Raw genomic sequence first — 22,370 nt, 5'->3', positions numbered from 1 at the left:
TAAAGAGAAATTGCAAATTAGTTTTTAGAAAACTTTAAAAGAATGTATTAAGAGGAATTATAGATTGAAAGTAAAAAATATTTTTAAAAAATTTTTAAGAGAAAATATTTTTTTTAATTTTGATGAGATTTTTAATTGAAGTTGTTAGGAGAAATGGAAAAATAAAATTATTTTTATTTTTTAAGAGAAATTGTTAAGAAAAATTTCAAATTTAAAATAAAAACTCTTTTTTTAGAAAAATTTAGGAGAAGATGTTAAGAGAAATTGCAAAAATAAAATTATTTTTTTTTTTGTAAAGAGAAAGTGTTAAGAGAAAACTCTCTTTTAGAAAATTTTAAGAAAAGGTTTTAAGGGAAATTACAAATTCAAAATATTTTTCTTAACCGCTCCTCATTTCAATTGTAAGAGTTTAATTTAGTATCACATCTGTTGAAACGACATCCATGCACCCTGTACCGCAATAGTGGCTTGCTTTCGTTATACCGGCGACTCCATTGAACAGTTTACAAGTTTTTTTTTTCAATTAAATGCAACGAAAAATATTCCATAACATAAGCAAAAAAAAAAAAAACCAATTAATTAGAAAATAATCAATAATTAATCAAAAATAATTTTAAAAAGTTCAAACCCAAAAAAAAATTATAAAATAGTCAATCAACTTTGTTTTAGTACTAATTTGCCTAGCAATTAGAAACTATTAAGTATTAATAAGCTCGCACAATTACACTAACGACACTCATATTCACCATACGCATGCGAATTTAGCGCACATATACATATATACATCTATATGTAAGTAATCGCACACCTGTTTCCGAAAAAAGTAATGCAAAGTTTGCTAATTGGTGCAAGTTGAGTTCGATTATTAGCGTTTTGAGGCAAAAGCAGAGCGTAGCATTCACTGAGTAAAGGCACCTTAAAGCAATACAAATACATACATAACTACATTACTGATTACTAATTAAAACGAAATTACCTAAACATTACTAAAATACTAGTACTTAGTGGATATACTTAAATAATTGCAAGAAATTCGAAAAGAGTTACGCTGTATTAGTTATAACAATGAATATTTACAAAATTTGTCCATAATCTTTTTTTTTAAATAACGGTCTTCTAATTAATTGATTAACTACATAAGCTTATCATAGCACTAACAACAAATTTAATAGAAAACAGTGCCGCCCACGATAGACTTAGCAGAGTCGAGCAAAAATTCATTTATTAAACTCGAGTTTCTCAGTTTTTACCCTTTATTTCCCACTATTATTTATTTATTTTGTATGTTGTAAGTTTCTTCATATTGTTTAATTTTTTTAGTTCTTATTTTAGAAATAACTGTATTTTCGTATGCAGGAGTTTTGATAAAACGGTACTAAAATTTTTGTTCAGTTGGAAGAGCATGTCTGAATTTAAAAGATCCAAAATATTACAGTTCAAGAAGAGTAAAAAATGTGAGATGATTTTTTTTTAGAAAATATAGAAGTTAAGTATGATACACAAAAGTATCTTCTCCGAACCTAATTACCTGTGAACTTCATTAATATACATATACTTATATATATATATATATACATATATATATGTATAACATTTTCGCGTTCAATTCTGTATTTTAATCTAACGATTCCATGACAGTTTGATATTCGTGAAGTAAGCATTCCAGTCTTATATATTAGCCTTGGACTATTTCTAAAGCGATATTTTCCAAAATCGTTCGAAAATTTCTATAACGCTACTACAAGAAACAACTGGTTCCACCAACATCGAGTACCCATACCCAACCTTACAAAATTATTTAATTCAAATAATATTTTTCATGGGGGTGATTTTTATAATAATACGTCTAATAAAAAGATACCCATAATTTTCCCAATATGTATCACACAGTATTCCATTTGACATTAGAAAGGTAGGGCGATAAGGTTTCGTGATAAAAAAAACTTCTCGGACGGTTTTGCGATTACTTGACCCGGTATTGTTTGAGCACGCCTTACATCTTATACTTCTACTTCGATAGAGGCGAAAACACATGGTCGAACCGGGTTGAGCCGCTACATATGGTAACCAAGGCAAGATTGACGGTCAGAAAGGTTTTGTTTTGTTTTTGGTGGAGTCGGCAGGGAATTATTTGCTATCAGCTGCTCCCTACGGCTAGTTTTGGCCAATAGAAGAGGATTGTGTTCCAGCAGGGTAATACCAGGCCACATACATCCCAAATCATTCGCTAGAAGCCTGAAGAACTTGGTTGGGGATACTTTTGCATCCACCTTTTAGGCCGGAACTGGCATCAAGCGAATATTACTTGTTCGTGTGTATGGCGAATGATTCTGCTTCGGGGGATCCAGTTTTGGGCCAAAAGGAACTTATGTAGAATATATAACGAGAGTGGAATTATGAAATTATCTTCAAAATGACAAAAGTTAAGGAACTAAACTGTGTTTATTTGACCGAAATCAAATCGCACTCATTATGCAAACAAACCTTCAATTTAATAAAAAAATAATTTTTTTTTTCTTCTAGTTTTAGGTTAGTTAATCTGGTAGGCCAATGAGCCATGCAAAGATCAGTCTTGGTCCTTGCGATACGAGATGGAGTTCAGTTACTAGGTCCATTAGGAGTAGTCATCCTTTAGGATGCCTGTGCTTGACGAGAATTTTAATAGATTCTGTGACCTTACAATCCATATATCTTCCAGTGTGTCATACCCTGGGGACCCCAGATACTTACATCGTAATCCAATGCGGGTCAAGTATACGAGAGATTCTCTATTGTTTCTCCGGTGCCTTGTTTCTCCGGTGTCGCCACCAGACTGTGATCAGTTAGTATTCCGATCATGTTCCTACAATCTCTTCTATTGAGTGCCAAAAGGAATTTTGTGTACTTCCGATCTATCGTTTCGCGCATGACATTTTCACATTTGCACCCAAGTAGCTCGTTTCATCGGGTTTTGATTTTCTTTACCATGCTTCTGTCCAGACCGTCGTATAAACAATGAATGGGTTTCTCATGCTGATCAAGTTTTCGGGTGTTAGCCGTACACCATTCTTGGCAATCAGTAGAATTTAAGTTGCTTGCATCTGGCAACACTTTCCACTATTTCCCCGCTTCCCTAGACACTTCTGGCCGATATGACATACAAGGCTACTACCTTGATTGCTGTCTACGTAGATGTTGACTCTGGAATTGCCTTTAAGTGCATTAGATACCAGCTTTGCGGCTTTTGCAATAGCAAAGATCTCACCTCCGGCAACTTAAGAGGCTGCCTTATCCTTATCTGGACAATTAATACCCGCACTAACTCCATTCTCCATTTTCGAGCTAACCATATACATAAATGTTTAGAGTGTTGCGCGCAGCTAACATACCATGACAATATATTCAGTGTTTCGATAAGAGCATTGCCTGATTTCGGACATTATATCCTGTGAAATATGTGAAATCTTTGAAGTGTTCTGAAAAATTCAACGAAATCAACAGCATTTAATAAAATTAATATTTTGAACGATTTTTTTCAATTTTGGTTCGATATTTAAATTAGGATTAGTTGAGACGTTCGTCATAGCTTCTATTATAGTCTTCTATATCTGTAAAAAATATAAACCAGAACAAGAAATTACTCGAAAAGTTCCCTAAGTTTAGGCTGCAAGATCTTTTCTTCAACCTTCCTTTGAAATTTTGAAATCAGACTCCATTTGGGTAAATCAAAGTGAGGTAAGAGATCGCTTCCATTCGATAAACTGCATACGAAATGTTTTAATTTTATACCGTTATTTTTTGTCACTAATATTACAATATTAATCAATTATTTTCCACCATAAAGTTTGTTGCGTTTATAATTTTTTAAATAATTAATTTGTATGTATAATACTTTTAACAAAAGAGATTTCCGAACAAAACTAAAAATTCAACTTTTTTATACAATCCGTTAAAATTCCATTTAATTGAATTTCAATGAAATATCAATTTGTTAACTATACAACCAGCAACATCCCGTACTTCTATTCTTTTTTCTCTCTTTACTTTTATTTATAGTTCCCGCAGGGACGCCTTATAGCCACCATCCACCTAGAATTTGGCCTTTGCAATTCAGACTGTGTGTGTAATGAAATATTTCAATCGCTCTTTAAATGAATTTACTTGCATAATGCTTTGCCAAAACAACTACAACAACAAGCATAAAGTTTACATTTATAAAAAATACATACATACATATATATTTACATAGTAAATTCATAACAAATAAGGCAAAAAAAAAGAAGTAAAGTTAAAGCAAAAGCGTAAATTTTAACGAAAGCAATCGGGCTAAAATAGCAATTAACTAAAAATGGCACCTAATTTTGCGCAATTAGCAAAATGCGATTTTGTACCTTTAAACTTTAAAATTACGTCACAAGAACGCTTAGCTCACTAGCGCTACCAATAACTAGATAAAAAAGCAACAAAAATTTGCATAGAAAAAGAAAAAAAATATTGTTGAAATAGAAAGTATTCGAAATGAAGTGAAAATAGACTAAATGATAGGTCCACAAAGCACACAAACACACAAATACAACTTAGGTTCGCTCCAAGCGAACTTAGGGCATTTCCAACTCAAAACACGCATACACACACACACAAAAACGGAACGGTTAACACAAAAGTTGAAGCAAATTGTACAAAAAAGAAAAAAAACAAAAAGAAGAAAATTATTTATGCCAAATGAGAATTTATTCACTTAAACTTAGACAATATTTGTTTTGTTTGTTCAAATGCAAACCTTAAACAGAACTTACTGACACTAAATATGCTATATACAATCCTACATGCAAATGTATAGACATGCACACACACTCATACATACATATATATCTACACATCTACTTAAGTATACACGTAGGTGACAGTATTTTCTATTTCTAAGTACTTAGGCTAGCCAATTACGTCAGATAACTATTTTAAGTGAGACTCAAAAGCATATAATATACATACATACATATATAACTGTTTCGAACACTCGTTAAAGTAGCAAAATAAGGGCTGAGTGGCAGCTAAAGCAGCCAGGCCAACGCTGAAAAGCCAACAGCACGTTTCTTCTGCGTTATTTCTTAAATTTAAGTTAATTAGTGTGTACAATTTGCAGGTATTTTTAACAAAATTATATAATTGGGCGCATTGATCCTTGAGAAAATTAACTAATGCAAGCATTTGCTTGATTTTCCATATTAAATATTTTGGAAATTATATTTTAATCAAACCACTTTAAGTGTGACCATTTGTAGTTTAAGAACGCGTGAGATTATTTTTATGTTTTTTTTAATATATTTCCAATTTTTTTCTACACTAACAGAAACAATCCTGCCAAATAATAACATACTCATCCACTCATAGACATTTTTTAAATGTAGTCTTAGTGCCTTACGTAGTATTTCCTAATTGAATTTACGCTTGTTTCCAATTTTAATAAAAACTGTTTAAAAAATAAAATTTTTTAATTTCAATGAAAATTGTTTAAAAAATAAAATTTTTCAATTTCAATGAAAATTGTTTGAAAAAGAAAATTTTTCAATTTCAATGAAAATTGTTTAAAAAATGAAATTTTTCAATTTCAATGAAAATTCTTTAAAAAATAATTTTATTTAGTTTTAATGAAAATTGTTCAAAAAGTAAAATTTTTCAATTTCAATGAAAACTGTTTAAAAAACTTTATATAAATTGCCCGATTCCAGCGACTTTATTAAGATCAAATATTTGCAACAAAATATCCCGTTAGACACTAAAAGTTTAAAAAGTAATAAGAAAAAAAATATTTTTTTAATTATTTATCTTTTATATAAAAATTCAAAAAACCTAGATTATTTTAAATACTTAAACATACATACATAGTCATTAAAATTAAAAAAAAAATTGTTAATTTGTGTATATTATTTTTTTGGGATAAATATTTAACTACTATACAAGTATATAAATAATTAAATTTTATCCTTCATTTCTGTTTAAAAAATTTATTTACTCTTCTAAATTAATTGAAATCATGTTTCCATTGTTTCTTAATTTATTTTGGGCAACCTTTCCTAATATCAGCCAAGCCTTCAAAAACTAGAGAATATTAGCTTAAAATAACAAAAAAATATATCTGAACTATTTTAGGTTTTCTAACATTATATATATTCGAACTTTACTGCCAAAGATCAGAAACATTTTCGTTTCAAATTAAGACATGTAAATTTGAATTTCCACTTTTGCACAATTATGAACCATTTCTGATAAAAAGCGCAACATATTAAGTGTTTAGTAATGAAATATTATTTGTTGTTAAAATTCACTAATAATTCATGGAAAGCGTTTGTATAGCAAAATAATTTCTTATAGAATAAAAAAATACAAATATCAGCCGATCTGTTCAATGATATGATCCCTCCTACCATATCGGCTTTAACGCCACCTGCCGATAAAAATGTCCAAACGAACGTTTCGCGATGTATGTATGTACATACATGATATCCGTGGTTCCGTGCAAGAACTAAAACAAATTTATTTCTTGACAATATTGCCCGTACAAAAACCAAAAGTTCAAAAACTTTTGACAAAATGGCGACGTTTGCTAAAAACAAAAAAACTAAAAAAAGTTAAATGTTACCCAAAACATTCCTAGTTTTTGGCCAGGAAAACTCGATTTTTGATCAGATCAAAAACTTGCAGCTGATTGTAAGAAGAACTACTACTACTATGAGGAAAAAATAGTCCGACTTTGTTCATAATTTTAAAATTCTTTATTTGCTCTTCGAAATTTATGATGGCCCCCTTAAAGTAACGCCCCTTAATCTAAATCTAACGCCCCTTAGCTACAATATACTCGTGCCAACGCGTTTTCCAATTCTCGAAACAGTTGTCAAAGTCAATTTCCGGAATAGCCTTCAATGCGCGCAGCGATTTACGTTTAATGTCTTCAATTGACTCAAAACGGTTTCCTCGAAGCGGTCGTTTAAGTTTGCTGAATAGCCAAAAGTCACACGAAGCTAAATCAAGCAAATACGGTGATTACGCCACGATATTGGTTGAAAATTTGGCGAAAAACTTACGAAGAATCAATGCAATATGCGACGGTGCAGTATCGTAGCCCCCTTTTACGAAAATAACTCGTAACACTCAAATAGTATTCTTTGTTGACATTTTGGCCGGTCGGAAGGTGTTCGGAGTGCACCACACCTCGATAGTCGAAGAAAAGCAACATAACCTTGATTTTTAACCTGCTTTGACATGGTTTTTTCGGCTTTTGCCACGATATTCGTTCAATAGATCGTCTGTTTCCGTGTCGTAAGCATAGATCCAAGACTCATCGCCACTAATAATACGTTTCATGACATCCTGAAAGTCAGAAAGCATTGTTTCACAGATGTTGTCTTTCAACAAATGGAGATATTTTGGAACCAATCGCGCTTTCACTTTTCCTAGGTCCAGGTGACCTTTCAAAATGGTTTTAACTGATCCTTTGGATATTCCAAAGATGTCAGTAATATCTCTGACTGTTAATCGTCGATTCTCAAGCACCAATTCCTGTATTTTATTGGCGTGTTGATCATCAGTTGAAGATGATTGCTGTCCTGGTCGTTGTTCGTCGTCAATTCGTTCTCGAACCTCTTTGAATAATATGTACCAATAAAAAATATTACCGAAGGTTTCTTCCAACATTATGATTTCGGCCTCAGAAATTTGATTTAGATACTTAAATATAATTTACAGCTATATGATTTCTTTCTTTATATAAGCTGATATTTTTGTTATATATTTATTTATTTGTTTAGTATTTTTTATATATTTTTTTTAGCATTTTGATAACATGTTTTTTAATATTATTCTCATACTTCTACATAGACACTACAGTCATCAATTGAATAACACAAATTAACTTAAAAGTGGTAACACTGGTCAACCAATGGTTAGAAATATAACGTCCTTAGGTAGCATAAGAAATTGTATAACTAATAATTTTATTTAACAAATCAAACTTATAATAATTGTGCGTAACAGAGAAATAAGTTAACTATTTATATTTATAGGAATATTTATATACCTTTTACTGAATATGCATATGAAATATTGAACTGATAGTCCCTAACTGTCATGCGAAACTACCAAAATAAAAGTATATCTGCTAAAATATAAATATATATTCACACAACCAACAACAACCAACGTCTAACGTAAGTTCGAAAGTTATTAAACAAAAAACTGATTAAATGATAATTTCATGCATAAAATGACTAATGTCTGTAGAGACCCTTCAAATAACTACTAAGCAGACTCAACTGCGTACTACTTGTTGCTCCTTGAAAATACGAAATTAGAAGCCTAAGTCTATAACACAAATAACTGCATTCGAACATTTTGTACCTGCGATCCATGGACCCTCATTTGCTTTAAACACATGCATTAATACAAATATCTGTTTATATATTATATATGCCATATATATATATACTATATAGGTGAAACTGTACATAGCAACACATAAATCGTCTAAGTGGGTGCTCTAAATGTTAATGAATAATATTTTTCATTTCTACTTTCCATATACTATTATCGTATGTAAAATAATTCATCAGACTGCATTCCATTCTCCTCTGCTTCTACTCATTTTCGCATATTTTGCTTAATTCTTACTGACATTCCTCTTTAACGGTTTTACACGTCAGTTGTTTTTCTTTTTTTTGTTTGTGGAAATATGATTTTTTTCAGTGTAATTTTGAATGTTGAAACTTGTGGTGATAGTTTATGATTTGATATTTTTTATTTGAATCATTTCTTCTTAAACGCAGAGTCCACAACCATCCATGACGACTTCAACAACTGGTGCCGATGAAAATTTAAATCAGCAGAGTTAAACAAATTAAGCACGAAAGAAAAGCAAAAAACAAAAGAAAACAAAAAATTATCAGCAATTTAAAACAAAATAAACATTAAATACAAACATATTTACAAAGTAATAAAAATTAAGAACAAGAAATACATAAAAACAAAAAACAAAAACAAAACATACTTCATTAAAGCATTATTATTAGCATTAATTGCATACGATTGAATACATAATTATTAAAACAGAAAAATTACAAAAAAAATATTAAAAAAAAATTGCAGTAAAAATTCAAAATTACATGTATACATACATTTGAGCAACACTGTAATTGTTGAGATTGTATTATCACCAGACACAAAATATGTAAAATTACCGTATTGTATTTGGAGAAACAGTTATTACTCGTAAAAAATCGGTGTGCATTTGAAATGTAGCAAACAATTTGCAAATAATAAAACATTTTTCACAAATTTCACGTTTTTTCACTTACCAATTATTTCAAGCAAATATATATTTTACACACAAAAGTAATTATTTCGTTGAAGATTTGCTTAGACACCTTAAGTTAAGCGGCAAACTTTGAGTTTTACATAATGCAACCATTCATATATACAGTAAAACCCGTTTAATACCCCTATTAAGTACCATTCCGTCTTAAATAACTATCATATTTGGGCTTTGAACTCGCAACGAATGACTTAAGCGTCTCTTTTAAGTAGCCCACTCGACTAAGTTTCTCAAAAAAACAAGGATTCTGCGTTAAGCATTTAAGCGAGTTTTACTGTACCTAGTTATAGCATAAAGCTGAGCATATTTCCTTAAATAAATTACTCATTTGGCGACCCATGAGGAGACCACGATGTTTGTTTAAAATTATATCAAACTTTTATACGTCAACTTCCGCTTTGGTTTGACTTAGGCTTCATTAGACTGGAGGAGCTGTAAGAGTTACATGGGTTTCCTCGGTTAAAAAACAGCCGTTTTTCAACAGTTTCTTTCTGAGGTAAAAAATTAAATATTTTATAAGAATTTTTTCTTGTTTCAAACATACATTCTTCTTCTTAATGGCGTAGACACCGCTTACGCGATTATAGCCAAACATACATTATTAACAAAAAAATTCTGAAACTTTTGGAAAAAAATATTTTTTCCTAGAAATGGTGTTGCAATGGCGAAGTTTAGCAACACCATTTCCGGTGACCTCTAGAAAAAAAGATGCGCACGAGTTGGTAGGATAACTCCGTACAGGATTATCTAAAGTGAAAAATAGGTGTTTTAGTTAAAACGTACTTTTAGAACTTAGACGAAAAAAAAAATTGAAAATCGTCCAAGTCTTTAAGAATTATCTCAAAGACCTATGTAAAATTTTATGAAGATCGGTTGAGTAGTTCTCGAGAAATCTAGCCGTCTTCAAAAACACAGTTTCGAGAAAGACGACGCGCTTTGCCTAGCTACACTCGTGCGCACAAGTTCTGAAGGCTGTATCTCCGAAACTATTTTTCGGATCAACTTGAAAATTTAGGACAATATTTTGGAGGTGTTGTAGAATTTAATACGATAATTTGGTTTTTTGAAACCCCTTAAACCAAAAAAATCTCGATCATTCTTGTATTTGATCTTGATTTTGTCTTTGAGCCAAACTAATGAAGATGCCGTAGACCAAAATCTCAATTATACAAACTAAATTTATATAACAGCTATCTTTCAATCGGTTTTTGTGAGATTTGAGAACTTCTAAAGCGTACTGAGGCAGTTTTGAAACTGGTCGGTCAAATATGTGCGACTTTGGAAGTCATATTTTTTGGGGTTAGGATGAGCAGTTGCTTCCGTGGAGAGAACCATGCTGCTTTCATATGCAAATATGAAAATTAGAGCTAAACTTTAGGTTAGTATAGGTTAATCTGGTAGGCCAATAAGCCACGCATAGACCAGTTTGATCCTTTGCGTTACTAGATGGAGTTCATTTGCCAAGTCCAAGAGGAGTAGTCATCGTTTAGAATGCCTGCGCTTGACGCGAATCTTAACAAACTCTGCGGCCTCACTGTCGATACCTCTTCCTGTGTATTGTACTCTGTGGACCCCGGATACTTACAGCAAAATCTTGCCAATGCGGGTCACGTGCACAAAAAATGCTCCATTATTTCCCTGGTGCCCTGCTCTAGGCATTGCCTGCAGTCTTCTCGATCTAAACTTTACTTAAAGCTAAATTTGAAATAGAGTTCGTTCGGTAGTTATTTCGAAAACCCCTCAAGCCTGACAAACATATATTATAATTATCTAAATAAAATTACTTTTTTATAAAGCATAATTTTTTTATATACAAAAACAAAAATACAAACATTTTCTTGGTTGAAAAAAAAAAGAAATAATAATTAAATCTTGCAAATATTTATGCCTACCTATTTACTCTCATACAAAATACATAAATATATCCAACTTAGGCAGAAAGCTACTATTTACCCAAAAAATAAAAATAAGTCAAATATATATGTATGTGAATGAACTGTTATGTAGTAGTCTATATTAAAGAAAACTAAATATTATTATATATATTTACAAATGTATACACCTAAATAACTGTTACACTTATATATAAAGACAAGCATACATGCCCTGTAGGGAAAAGCTGGTGTGTTAAAATATCAGTAATTATAAAAAGTAAAATTAAATAATATTTTGGAAGACATGTCAGCTTATTTAAGAGAATACATTTTTTTTTATTATATGATTTTATTAAAATGTTTTTGTTTTTGAAATTTTGTAATTTTTATTAATTTTTTAGTGGTTTTTTTTCAATATTTTTTTTGCAAATTTTTATTTAATGCTAAGCGTTAAAATTATTATTTTTTTCCAAATTTCAATTAGAATTTCCTTGCAGGGCTTCAATTATAGCAACAACATAGACACAGTTAATAATATTACAGTAAGCAGTATTGCTTTCAAACCACCAAAAGTAATTCAATCACATACATTGACACTTTCTTATAATTTCACTGCCCTACGGTTTTGAAAATTCGGTAACTATAATGCCTAATTTCTATTTCTAATTATTTAGCTGATTTGATTTAAGCTGGGAACATAGTGGAGTGATGATAAAATATCAATGAAAGCAAAGCGAGAGAGTTGTGTTGTGTACATATGTACATACATACATCCGTTCTCTTGAGCAAACTGTGTCAGCTTGCACCTTGCTCCACTATGTTTTCAGCCTTTTATGAATCTAGTATATGAACTAAACTCTCAAAACAATTTTTTTTTTGGTTAAAACGCTATGCGTATTTATGCGCTCAACTAGGGAATCCACATAAATAACTTCTTAGAATATTAAAAATAAAAAAAATATTTTCAAATTATCTTAAAAGTGTCCCAATAGGAAATTGTAAGCAAATTACAAACAAAAGACGAACATAATTTCCACAACATTCTTCACATTCGCGCCTTTGCCATTAGTAAGTTTTATTATTTTTCGAAAAGTGCGAAACAAATCCAAATCTTTTAATATTAATAATTTTTTTTAACGAAACTTGTATTATGAAAACTACACAATTCATAATTAATTCAATTTAGATACATTTATATAATATAAAATAAAACACAAAAAAAATCAAGAAAATCGAAAACTTCATTCATATTAATGTGGGAAATTGTAAACTAACATTGCAACAAATAAAATTGATTTGTCTAAAAAAATTACGAAAGATGCACTTTTTCTTTATTATAAATATATTTAAATTTATGCATAAAAATACGATTTTTGCAAAAAAAAAAAAAAAAGAAAAAAATAGTTTTGCTTTAGTTTTGTAGCGAAATTTAGCCACAAAGTGAACTTTATCCACCAAATTTCATCGACATCAAAAATTATTAGCGGCATTTGTATTTAAGCTATGGCATATTTGTGCAACTACACCGTTAGTAAATAAAAAGAACCACACCTGCAACAATCTATATGTATTTGCAAGCCAAGGCAAATGAAAATTCGGCCAACTTGAAATGTATTGGTAAACAATTTGCTGCAACACGCTGAGGTAGTAAGTTTTTTATTGTATAATATTTTTGAAATATTTTTTTACTGTTATATACTTGTATATAAATAATTTATATAAATTGAAAATAATAATTTTTTAAATTAAAAATAATAATATTAAATTAAACTGAAATTTTATAAAATTAAAAAATAAATTTACAATAAAAAAAAATAAATAAAAAAGCATGGATTGAAAAAAAATAAATTAAATAATTATTATTAATATTAGTTACCTTAAAAAAATTAAATGAAAATAATATAATACAAAAATTAATTCAACTAAGAAAGAATAAGTAAAAAATTAATAAAATAAAAAAATTGAAAGAAATAATTGTAATTAATAAATATAATTTAATAAAAAAATTAAAATTAATAATTTTAATTAACATTAAATAAAAAAATAAATAACTGTTAATAAAAAAATTCATTGAATTAAAAAAATAAATAATTTTGATTGTAATAAAACAAACTAAGAAAATAAATAAATAAAGTCTGAATAATTCGTTTAACAAACTTAAAAAAAACGCATGTTTAATATGTTTGCCGTCTTTGAACTAAAGACAATAGGTTGAAAAATTGTTATAAATATTAGTTGCCTTAAAAAAAAATAAGCAATATAACAATATAATACAAAAAATAATTAAACTGCAAAAATTAATGGAAATAATTATCATAACTCAATTTAATTAAATCTAATAAAATAAATATTTGTTATTTATATAAATAATACGTAAATAAAAAACCAAAAAATAAATAATAATAAATTCAAAAATATTTATAAATTAATATTTATTAAGTTGAAAAAACAAATATGCAGAAAATTAATTAAAATAAAAGAAGGCGAAATATTCACAAAGGAAAGTTAAATAAAGAGCAAAATTAAAATAAAAAATATATATTATAAGATATGTATGTATGTATATTATAATATACATATATTATAAATATATATGTATATATAAATACCTATATATTATAATATATATATATATTATAATATAAAAATACATATACATATATATTTTTTAATCATTAAAACACAAAACAACCAACAAAAAAATATAATAAAACCTAAGAAAAAATTCATATTTTTATTAAAATGTTTTTTTTAATAATTTTAAAACAATAAAAAAAATCAAATATTAAAAAAATTATTAATAAAAAAATATAAAAGCCAAAAATAAAAAAATAATAATAATAAACAAACAATCAAAATAATTAAAATTCTCATTGCATGCATTTCAATTTACCTATAATACTTTAAAACACACTCAATGCCTTAACAATGCATATTTAAACAGCAAATCTAATTTGACTATTTTTCCACATTCCTCTTCATACATTAATTGCATCGTATAGCACTGGAAGGTGCAGAAGGTACAACGCGCCACCACCATCACCTCATCCATGTCGCTGCCTGCCGAGTGTCTGGTGCTCTCGGTTTCAATGCCATCGCTGAATGCGGAACAGAAACGTCCCAAAAGTGCTGGCCCCAAGAAAAAACAAGGACAAGTGGTACATCCAAAGCCCTTCCGTCTGTACTAGATAGAGATATACTTACATATCGTATACATATGTAAACAAAAAATATTAATTATATGAAAGAAGCTAGTCAACAGCACCGTTTCGAGTTCCATAATGCGCCAGGCATGTCTTTAAGAATTTAAATGCAAGCAAAAACAATTAAATAACAACACCGGTACATGCATATAATACATACATATACACAAATTGTAAAATATATTCATCGTGTTTTGTGAAAATCATTTGCGCAGCCGCAAAGGAGACTTCAACAATACAAGTAACGATATGTGCGAGACGAAATTGCGTGAAAAGGCAACGAATTCCATAAAATATTGTTAAAAAAACGAACTTAAATATTCACCAAATTTGCATAAAATCAATATGTCATTAAATTACAATCAAAATGTTGAAATAAAGAAAGTAAATTATTTATCGTTAATTGGGGTTTCTTCTAGTACTAAGGAATTAGTTCGGTGAATTTGCATAAGAAAAGCCTGAACATATTTTCTTTCCTAAAATGGTTGGCGCAAGTGAGTATACAGAACTAGCTCAGCTAGCGCAACATTTTTCATACAGTAATGAAGTATTATATTATTGAAGAGTATCATACTATGTATAGTTTTTCTGTTGTCAAAGCCATTTGGAGAAATGCGGCCAGATAAAAATTTGGGTCCGTTCCGGTTACGCAGACCCGACAGTCGCGGTCAGTCAGGGAACGGCAACCACATACTATCGTTTATTAATTAACATTTGGAATAAATTCACGATGCGCTTTTGTTCATTTTACTTTATTCTTTTGCATATATATATTCGCTTCGTTTCACAGTAGCTCTTCTCCTCCATTTTTTTTATACATACATTATTAAATCTACTTCACTGCCGTTACTTTTCTTATTTTTGATTTTTTTTTCTTTTACTATTATTATAATAATAATATATAAAGTAAATATGTATTCTTTTATTTTTCTCTTTATCTTTGTTTTTTACTCATACAAAATTACAAATAACATTTAAATACATTTTTCAAAATCTTTGAGGTTATAATTGCAAAAATTTGTTTACAAAATGTAAAATATTAAAAAGTCGGAGTAATGCATGAGTGTGTGAGTGTGAGTTTGTTGAATGCATAAGATAAAGGAGAGATTACATATTTTAGTTTATTAGCGTTTATTAACTTTTTTTCGGTTTTATAAAATTCGGATAACGAACTGTTTTTACATTATATCTTCACATTCTACATAGTAACTGTTTTGCAATCATAATCATAATGTTTATGCATACATAATAAATAGTTAAAATGGCAAATGAAAATATATTTGTTATAAAAATAAAAATATTAAAGTAAACAGTCGTTAATGTTTAGTTGTGACGTACATATTAGTTTATACATACATACATAAATATATGTTGTTTGCAAACATATTAAAAAACGTAAAAAATAAATTGATATGAATAATATGAAATGAATAATTGAATAGTGTAGTTTACTAAACAAAATACCGCTGCAGCTGTGTGAGCGCAAGGGGGAGGACGATGTATGCAGCGACGTTTGGTGGCAACATCGCATTTCTGTCACCATACTGTCAAAATATTTAAAGTAAAAGAAACCATTTTCTTTTCTTTTTTTTAATGCTTAACAAAACTAAATTTTTTTTAATAGTTTACTAATAGAGTGTACATTTGTGCATCGTGCTACAAATGTAAATATGTATGTATGTGTCTACAACAACAAAAATATTTGTTATTAAAATAAAAGTTAGGTTATTAACTAAAGTGGGTGCTATAATTTGCTGTGTCACAACACATAGTGACAATTTGTTTTTGTTACTTTTGTCTAAGCTCAATTCGGTATGCGCCACAATGCGCTCAACCAACTTCTTATCTGTTCAATATTCTTTAATTCTTTACACAACAACTTTATATACTTAGCTGTTATTTAGCTTCAACTTTTCACTTAATTTTTAATTTTATATTTTCCACTTTTCTCATTACTCATTACTCAATTGACTAGATAAGCTATTTTCTTTTGTCCAGTTACAGTTCATAACAAAGAGTAATCAGCTGATTAAATTTGAGACTTAAAATAAAATTTGTTTGGTTGCTGCTGCGGTGCAGGCGAAATTTTCCAAACAAATGCTAGCTGCACAACGTTAATAAGCTGCTGCTTGGTTTGAATATAAGTATGTGTAGACAAGCTTGTGCAAGGCCATTTTTCATTTGGCGATAACAACGTTTGTCTACAGTAAAAGCTGCCAACTGAAAAAATTATGATAAATGCATAATGTCCTCTGAAGGAGCGCAAAGAAATCCTAATTTCGCAGTTATTGAAGAAATTACATTTAGAAGCAAAAAGCATAAAGAATAAAAAAAAAATAAAACCACAACACATTTCTCAAATTGTCGCTGTCTACACGTTTGATATTCGCCGACTTTAAACTTATATCAGTTAGTTAATAAATATTCGAGTTGGATTTCTTAGACACGAGTTGACGCCATGATTGTGTTTGTGTGTTGGTTGCCGTAAGGTAAATGAGTGGTTTACGTTTGTTAAATATTTGATGTTTTGTTTCAGTATAGCAAAAGCTGTATATCTTACATAACTATACACTTTCGTTGACGACGCTTTTGTGGTTCTGGCCTGAGCACAGCTCTCACAGCTTCTTCAAAGACCTGCAAATATGTAATATATAACAGAAATCCACTTCATGTATGCATTTTACAAACTTGTTTCAATCCTCTTTGCGTAAGTGCCGAACACTCCATGTATTTGACGGCGCGTATTTTATTCGCCAACTTTTGACCCTGCTCACGTTTCAACGGTGCTAAACCCTGTTCGGCTAGTTGACTGAGCGTTTCGCGATCATCGCGCAAATCAATTTTGGTACCTAAATAAAGCGCAATCAGTTAAATTGAAAAAATTATTTTGAAGTAGTTTGCATGTTGTGCTACTAACCGACTAATATAATCGGTGCATCCGGGCAGTGATGCTTTATTTCAGGATACCATTTCGATGTGACATTTTCAAATGAGGATGGACTGGCCACGCTGAAGCATATGAGAAATACATCGGTTTGTGGATAGGAGAGCGGACGCAGGCGATCGTAGTCTTCTTGACCCGCTGTATCCCATAAACCAAGCGACACTTGTATTGTATCCACAGTCATGGGCGCAGAGTAGTTGTCAAAGCTGGTTGGAAAGTAAACAAAGTTAAATAATATATGACTTTTGTGAACTTGATTAAAACTTACACTGTAGGCACATATTCGCCGGGAAAACTGTCTGTGGTGTATGAAATTAACATGCATGTCTTACCAACGGTTCCATCGCCAACGACGACACATTTAATGGGCCTTCCTGTCGACATCTGCGAAAAAGAATAAAGAACGTATTGTAAAATACATATATTTATCAAATGTAAATATGTGCCAGTAACTTGAGTAAGAATGCAAGTCGGTGTGGCCAGTAAAATTGTATAATCAAATAAATTAAACTTCAGCAACGAATGTGGAACAATGGAATGTATGTAGCTTGCAGCGTTGGTGGAGTGTGGTACTTTTAATTAAATACAATTTGCCACTTGAGCACATTTACTGTCTTTCATTTTTCTTTGCATGGAATGTCAGAAATAGTGTTGCCAAACAGATAAGTATATATGGGTGTATGCATACATACATATGTATGCCTATCCATAAAGAACAAATCATATGACATTTTGTCACAAGTTTAAGGATATTAACTTTCTATTTTATTTTTAAGCGATTGTGATAAAAATATATATTAAGGTATTTTATATGTCAAAATTAATTTTAATTAAATTAATGAAGAATTTCCGTAAAATAAATTCGCGCATTATCCTTCTGTTATAAAAACATATATGTACATACATATGTTATATTCATCAAAAGATTGCAATGAAAAATAATAAGGAAAGTATGCCAAGATGTGTCACTAACGTAAAAAAATTGAGTATCGCCTTTTAGAAGCGTTTTATGTATTACCGATCCTTATATTTTCAAAATTTGAAGCAACAAACTATACAAAACGTTGACTTTAGGAACCTATGAAAGCACACAACAAAATAATGTGCAATGCACGCAAAACAGCTTTAAAAGCTTAACGTTAAGAATATAAAAACACGCCTACACCACAAACAACAAATGAGAAAATCAAACACAACACCACAAAAAGAATAACAAATCAAAAGAGCAATAAAAGACGAATTATAATGGGCATCTGTTTGAGTGAATAGCTGGCTACAAAGCAAAACGCGAACGTCCGCCGGCGACATGATTCGCGAAACACACAAAAAAAATATAAGCGGCGCAACAACCGAAATAGATCTTGTCCCCTTACAAGTTAAGCACACCGCCCTGGACGCCAAAACGACAGCGTCAGCCGGCGATTGTAGTGGCAGCATTAATGTTCTATTTCTGCCGGCGACGTCAGTCCGATGGGGGGAGCCACATTACTGTCGGCCAAATTTTCTATTTTCGAAATGAACGCAATTAGGTTTACTATCAGCGCCATAATCATTGCGACTATCACAACATCGAAGTCACCTAAAAGCGCTAGTTTTGCGCAACAACACCAACATAATAAAGCGACTGGGGTAGAGGGTAGGTTGTGGCAGTGCGACAGTGTGGCACCAACGTTTCCACTCCAGCGTTTTAAGGCTGATGTGATTCAAGTGTTACAGCATATTGAGTCAGCGGATTCAGAAATTAATTTTTGTTATTTAAGATACTGTTCCTTCACTAGTTCAACTGCAGTATTTACAATTTCACCATATAAATTTATATACCTATATGTATGTGCATACATGCATATAAGTAAAATGGACAGGAGTGGTCCGCCAATGGTCACAATTCTTACCATATACACACAGCCGTTTGCATATGTATATAAATATACTTCTTTTGTCGTGTATTTTTTCCTATTACCTTACTTTTGCAACGCACTCAGCTCCTCCGCTGCACAATCTTTTGTTGTTTTCTTAATCCACTTTTTTGCGTACTGCTACTGGTGGTGCTACGTCGTTCCTTTCACTTTTCCCCCACAATTTTGTACTAAAACGTTTTCGATTTACTTTACTCAATCTCTAAACTGATTGTTTACCATAAAATTCGTTGATAATATATTAATTTTTATTTAATTTTACATAAAAAACTGTGTAAAATAAATGCTGCTGCAACTTTAGCTTTGCTACTTTTTTTGTTTCTTAATTCGCTTTTAGGCCTTCGTTTATCGCAGGTTTGTTTTACCTCTGAATGCGTGTGCGCACTCATACACGCACATTTACACACACCCTTTTCGCCGAGCAGTGCTGCCAAGTCGCGAGTTGTGGTGTGTTTATTTGAGGCATTTTTGCGAAAACGTTAAGGAAATTTTTTTATTATTTTTTAAATAAATGTATTTATTAAAATGTTATGTTATGTAAATATGTATAAAAAATTATTAATAATTAATTAAATATTTTATTGAGTGGGTAATATTAAATACAAGGCTAATAACCCCATTATTAAAAATAATCAGCCGAAACGAAATATTGTGAAATTAGTGTTTAAGTAATTGTTGAGCTACTGAATATTTTTTAAATAATTATTTTCAGTAACTTAATCATTTCAGTATAAGCAATTAAAATTAATCAAATTTCACTTTGTGTATAAGTGGGTACGTTCAGTGTTGCCGTGTATTTCCTTTTCCTTCACCTTTTTGACAGTTGTCTTTAAAGAAATTAAATTCCGTTCTATGCGCCTACGTTGAAAAGTTATTTTAATATAACCTTTGTTTGTGTTTTTATAAATAATACAGCACAAATAGTGTGTATAATGAACACATTATTTACTTTTTTGTGTTATTATTTACATTCAAGTAAAGATCGTGAGTAATGCGGATCTCAGTAGCTGTGCAATATTAAATACTTCTTGTCGAGCGCGAAATTCACGGAGCTTTGCATGTGAGTGCCTTAATGCTCTTAATTCCACATCACATAAAACTAAAAATGTGTAAGTATATACGTAAATAAATTTTAGATTTCATAATAATTGTTGCAAATTAGTTATGTGCTGGCATTTAATCTTCCAATGGGCATTACTCCACCAAAGAGTTTCTTGTCGAATACATCGAATACAAAAAAATTTGCCGCCAATGTCAACTTAACTTCCAACATTATTTCTTTTAACGATGTTATTGCCAAAATAATAAGTTTTTATTAAATATTTTTTATTTAAAACTCTATTGTATTTTCATAATTCATATATCTACCGAGCTATTTCATATTAAACAGGGCATCATCACTCTGCTGCAGCAAACAACTATAAATATGTACATAGTGCCTTCTTGTATTTGGTTGGAATTTGAAATCACACACAAGTTTCGTAATTTTCCCAACCTCCAATAACTGAAAGTCTACAAAAGTTACAACGAAATAAAACTTTCTGTGCTATGTACAAATATGTATGTATAAGTATGCATGGATGGACCAACAACTCCTTCCCAAAAATTTGCTGATTCCAAACATATGTCCACACTTTAGCTAAATTGTGATTGATGGACACACACCGGTTGGTAACTTTGTAGCCCCACCATTTACGCAAAATGCCGACTGTGCGACGAGGGGTGCAGAATTTTATTATTGGCGTTGATGTGATTTGGACAAATTACAACGGGTCACTTGGTAATATACATGAGTGTGCGATAAAGGGCGAGCAGTTGAAGCTGGGGGAAAAAGTAAGGGTAGTGGTGATCTGGCGATTAAATTGTTACTTCGTACTGTCAAGTGTCAGTGAGTTGCACACACTGTCGATATGTAAATATGTTTATATACAAATGTGTATGTGTGCCATGACTAACGGTTTATTTAGAATATTGAGTAAGGAGAGAAGCGTTCGATATTTATAGTTGTTTTATTAGACAGTGTAGAAGATTTTTTAGTAAAGTTAAGCATCAAGCCTATTTTTAAATTAAATTTGCGCATTTGTATGTCATACAAACTGACAGAACAAAATCATAAAAAAGGATCATTTTAAACCCTTTTAAGCTACAAGAAATGTTTCTGTCTAAGGTGTCGTAGCTTCGTAGCAGCCGAGTTTATAATTTTTTCTCGCTTTATTTTTCAAGTGTTGCCATTTGACCACAAAAACTAATTAAAAATGCTTCAAGCGCAAACATTAACATCCTTCGGTCATACATTTTTTGTTTTACAATAATTTTTTGTCGTTTTAAGATTTAAATACATACTGGTGAGTTTAACCTTATGTGCTCATGTATGAGCAAGTGTATATAGGATTAATCACAAAGGAGTTGGATAGACAGGCACCGCTGGGAGATGCTGGTGACGATTTTAATTTAAAAGTTTTGTGTTCCAATTAACAGTTAGAACTCGTGGCCAAGAATGGGTGCAACATGCAGCCTTGACGGTCTGCACTAGATGACTGACTTGTAGATTTGCGCAAATGTATGTGTGAACGTACATATGCATATGCACATATGTATGTATGTATGCGTGCTTGCACTCGTGTATGCGATTATCGGAGATTAAACTTGTCTTTAATTAAAAGCTGTTAATACAAATGCTAATTTTAACGTGTAAACTGCTTTTTATTAAATTAGACGTAAGTGAACTTAATTTTCTATGAATGCTGATCTGAAAGTGCAAGCTAATTGATATTGCAAATACGTAGGAGAAAATGAAGGAAAAGATAAGTGCAAGAAATTGCAACAACAAAATAAATAAACTGGTTTGAACACGAACTATATAATAAACTACTTATATTTGAAATTGATAAGGCTATAACCATATAGGAATATACATATGTGATAAAATAATTGCAAGTGTGCACGTTAATTGCAATTTTGCTATTTGAAAAAAAAAAGTAATTTTTAATTAGCCATCAATTATATTATAGCGTTATCACAACTGCTGTCTGCTTAGGGGGGTATATAGTACAGTTAGAATTTTAAAAAAATCGATTTTTTTAGTTTATT

The 22,370-nt window shown here is 30.5% G+C and overlaps 2 protein-coding genes across 20 annotated transcripts in view; one reads left to right on the top strand and one right to left on the bottom strand.

Moving 5' to 3' along the window:
* The window catches only part of LOC120766948 (microtubule-associated protein tau), a 66,940-nt gene extending 52,117 nt beyond the window's left edge, over positions 1 to 14,823 (top strand). For 7 of the 16 annotated variants that reach the window (XM_040092727.1, XM_040092729.1, XM_040092728.1 and 4 more), the window contains 2 exons: positions 4,036 to 4,098; positions 14,220 to 14,823. In XM_040092727.1, the coding sequence (XP_039948661.1) occupies positions 4,036 to 4,098; positions 14,220 to 14,405 (249 nt within the window). In that variant the 3' untranslated portion in view covers positions 14,406 to 14,823. The other 9 variants (XM_040092724.1, XM_040092725.1, XM_040092720.1 and 6 more) reach the window with 3 other exon arrangements.
* Positions 14,824 to 16,557: 1,734 nt separating this feature from the next.
* On the bottom strand, positions 16,558 to 19,596 carry LOC120766951 (ras-related C3 botulinum toxin substrate 1). 4 transcript variants are annotated; one of them, XM_040092732.1, is made up of 5 exons: positions 19,330 to 19,596; positions 17,633 to 17,748; positions 17,338 to 17,570; positions 17,109 to 17,269; positions 16,558 to 17,054 (listed from the first exon to the last, which is right to left on the bottom strand). In XM_040092732.1, the coding sequence occupies exons 2-5, from the start codon at positions 17,746 to 17,748 to the stop codon at positions 16,977 to 16,979; spliced, it is 588 nt and encodes a 195-aa protein (XP_039948666.1). In that variant the 5' UTR covers positions 19,330 to 19,596; the 3' UTR covers positions 16,558 to 16,976. The 4 variants fall into 4 exon arrangements, with proteins under 4 accessions (XP_039948666.1, XP_039948665.1, XP_039948669.1 ...); XM_040092731.1 differs by having other exon boundaries at positions 19,325 to 19,595; XM_040092735.1 differs by lacking the exon at positions 19,330 to 19,596 and adding an exon at positions 18,358 to 18,378.
* Positions 19,597 to 22,370: the final 2,774 nt, after the last annotated feature.

The sequence above is a fragment of the Bactrocera tryoni genome, chromosome 1 (assembly GCF_016617805.1).
Source record: "Bactrocera tryoni isolate S06 chromosome 1, CSIRO_BtryS06_freeze2, whole genome shotgun sequence".
NCBI lineage: Eukaryota > Metazoa > Arthropoda > Insecta > Diptera > Tephritidae > Bactrocera > Bactrocera tryoni.
This window is presented reverse-complemented; position numbering and strand designations above follow the sequence as displayed.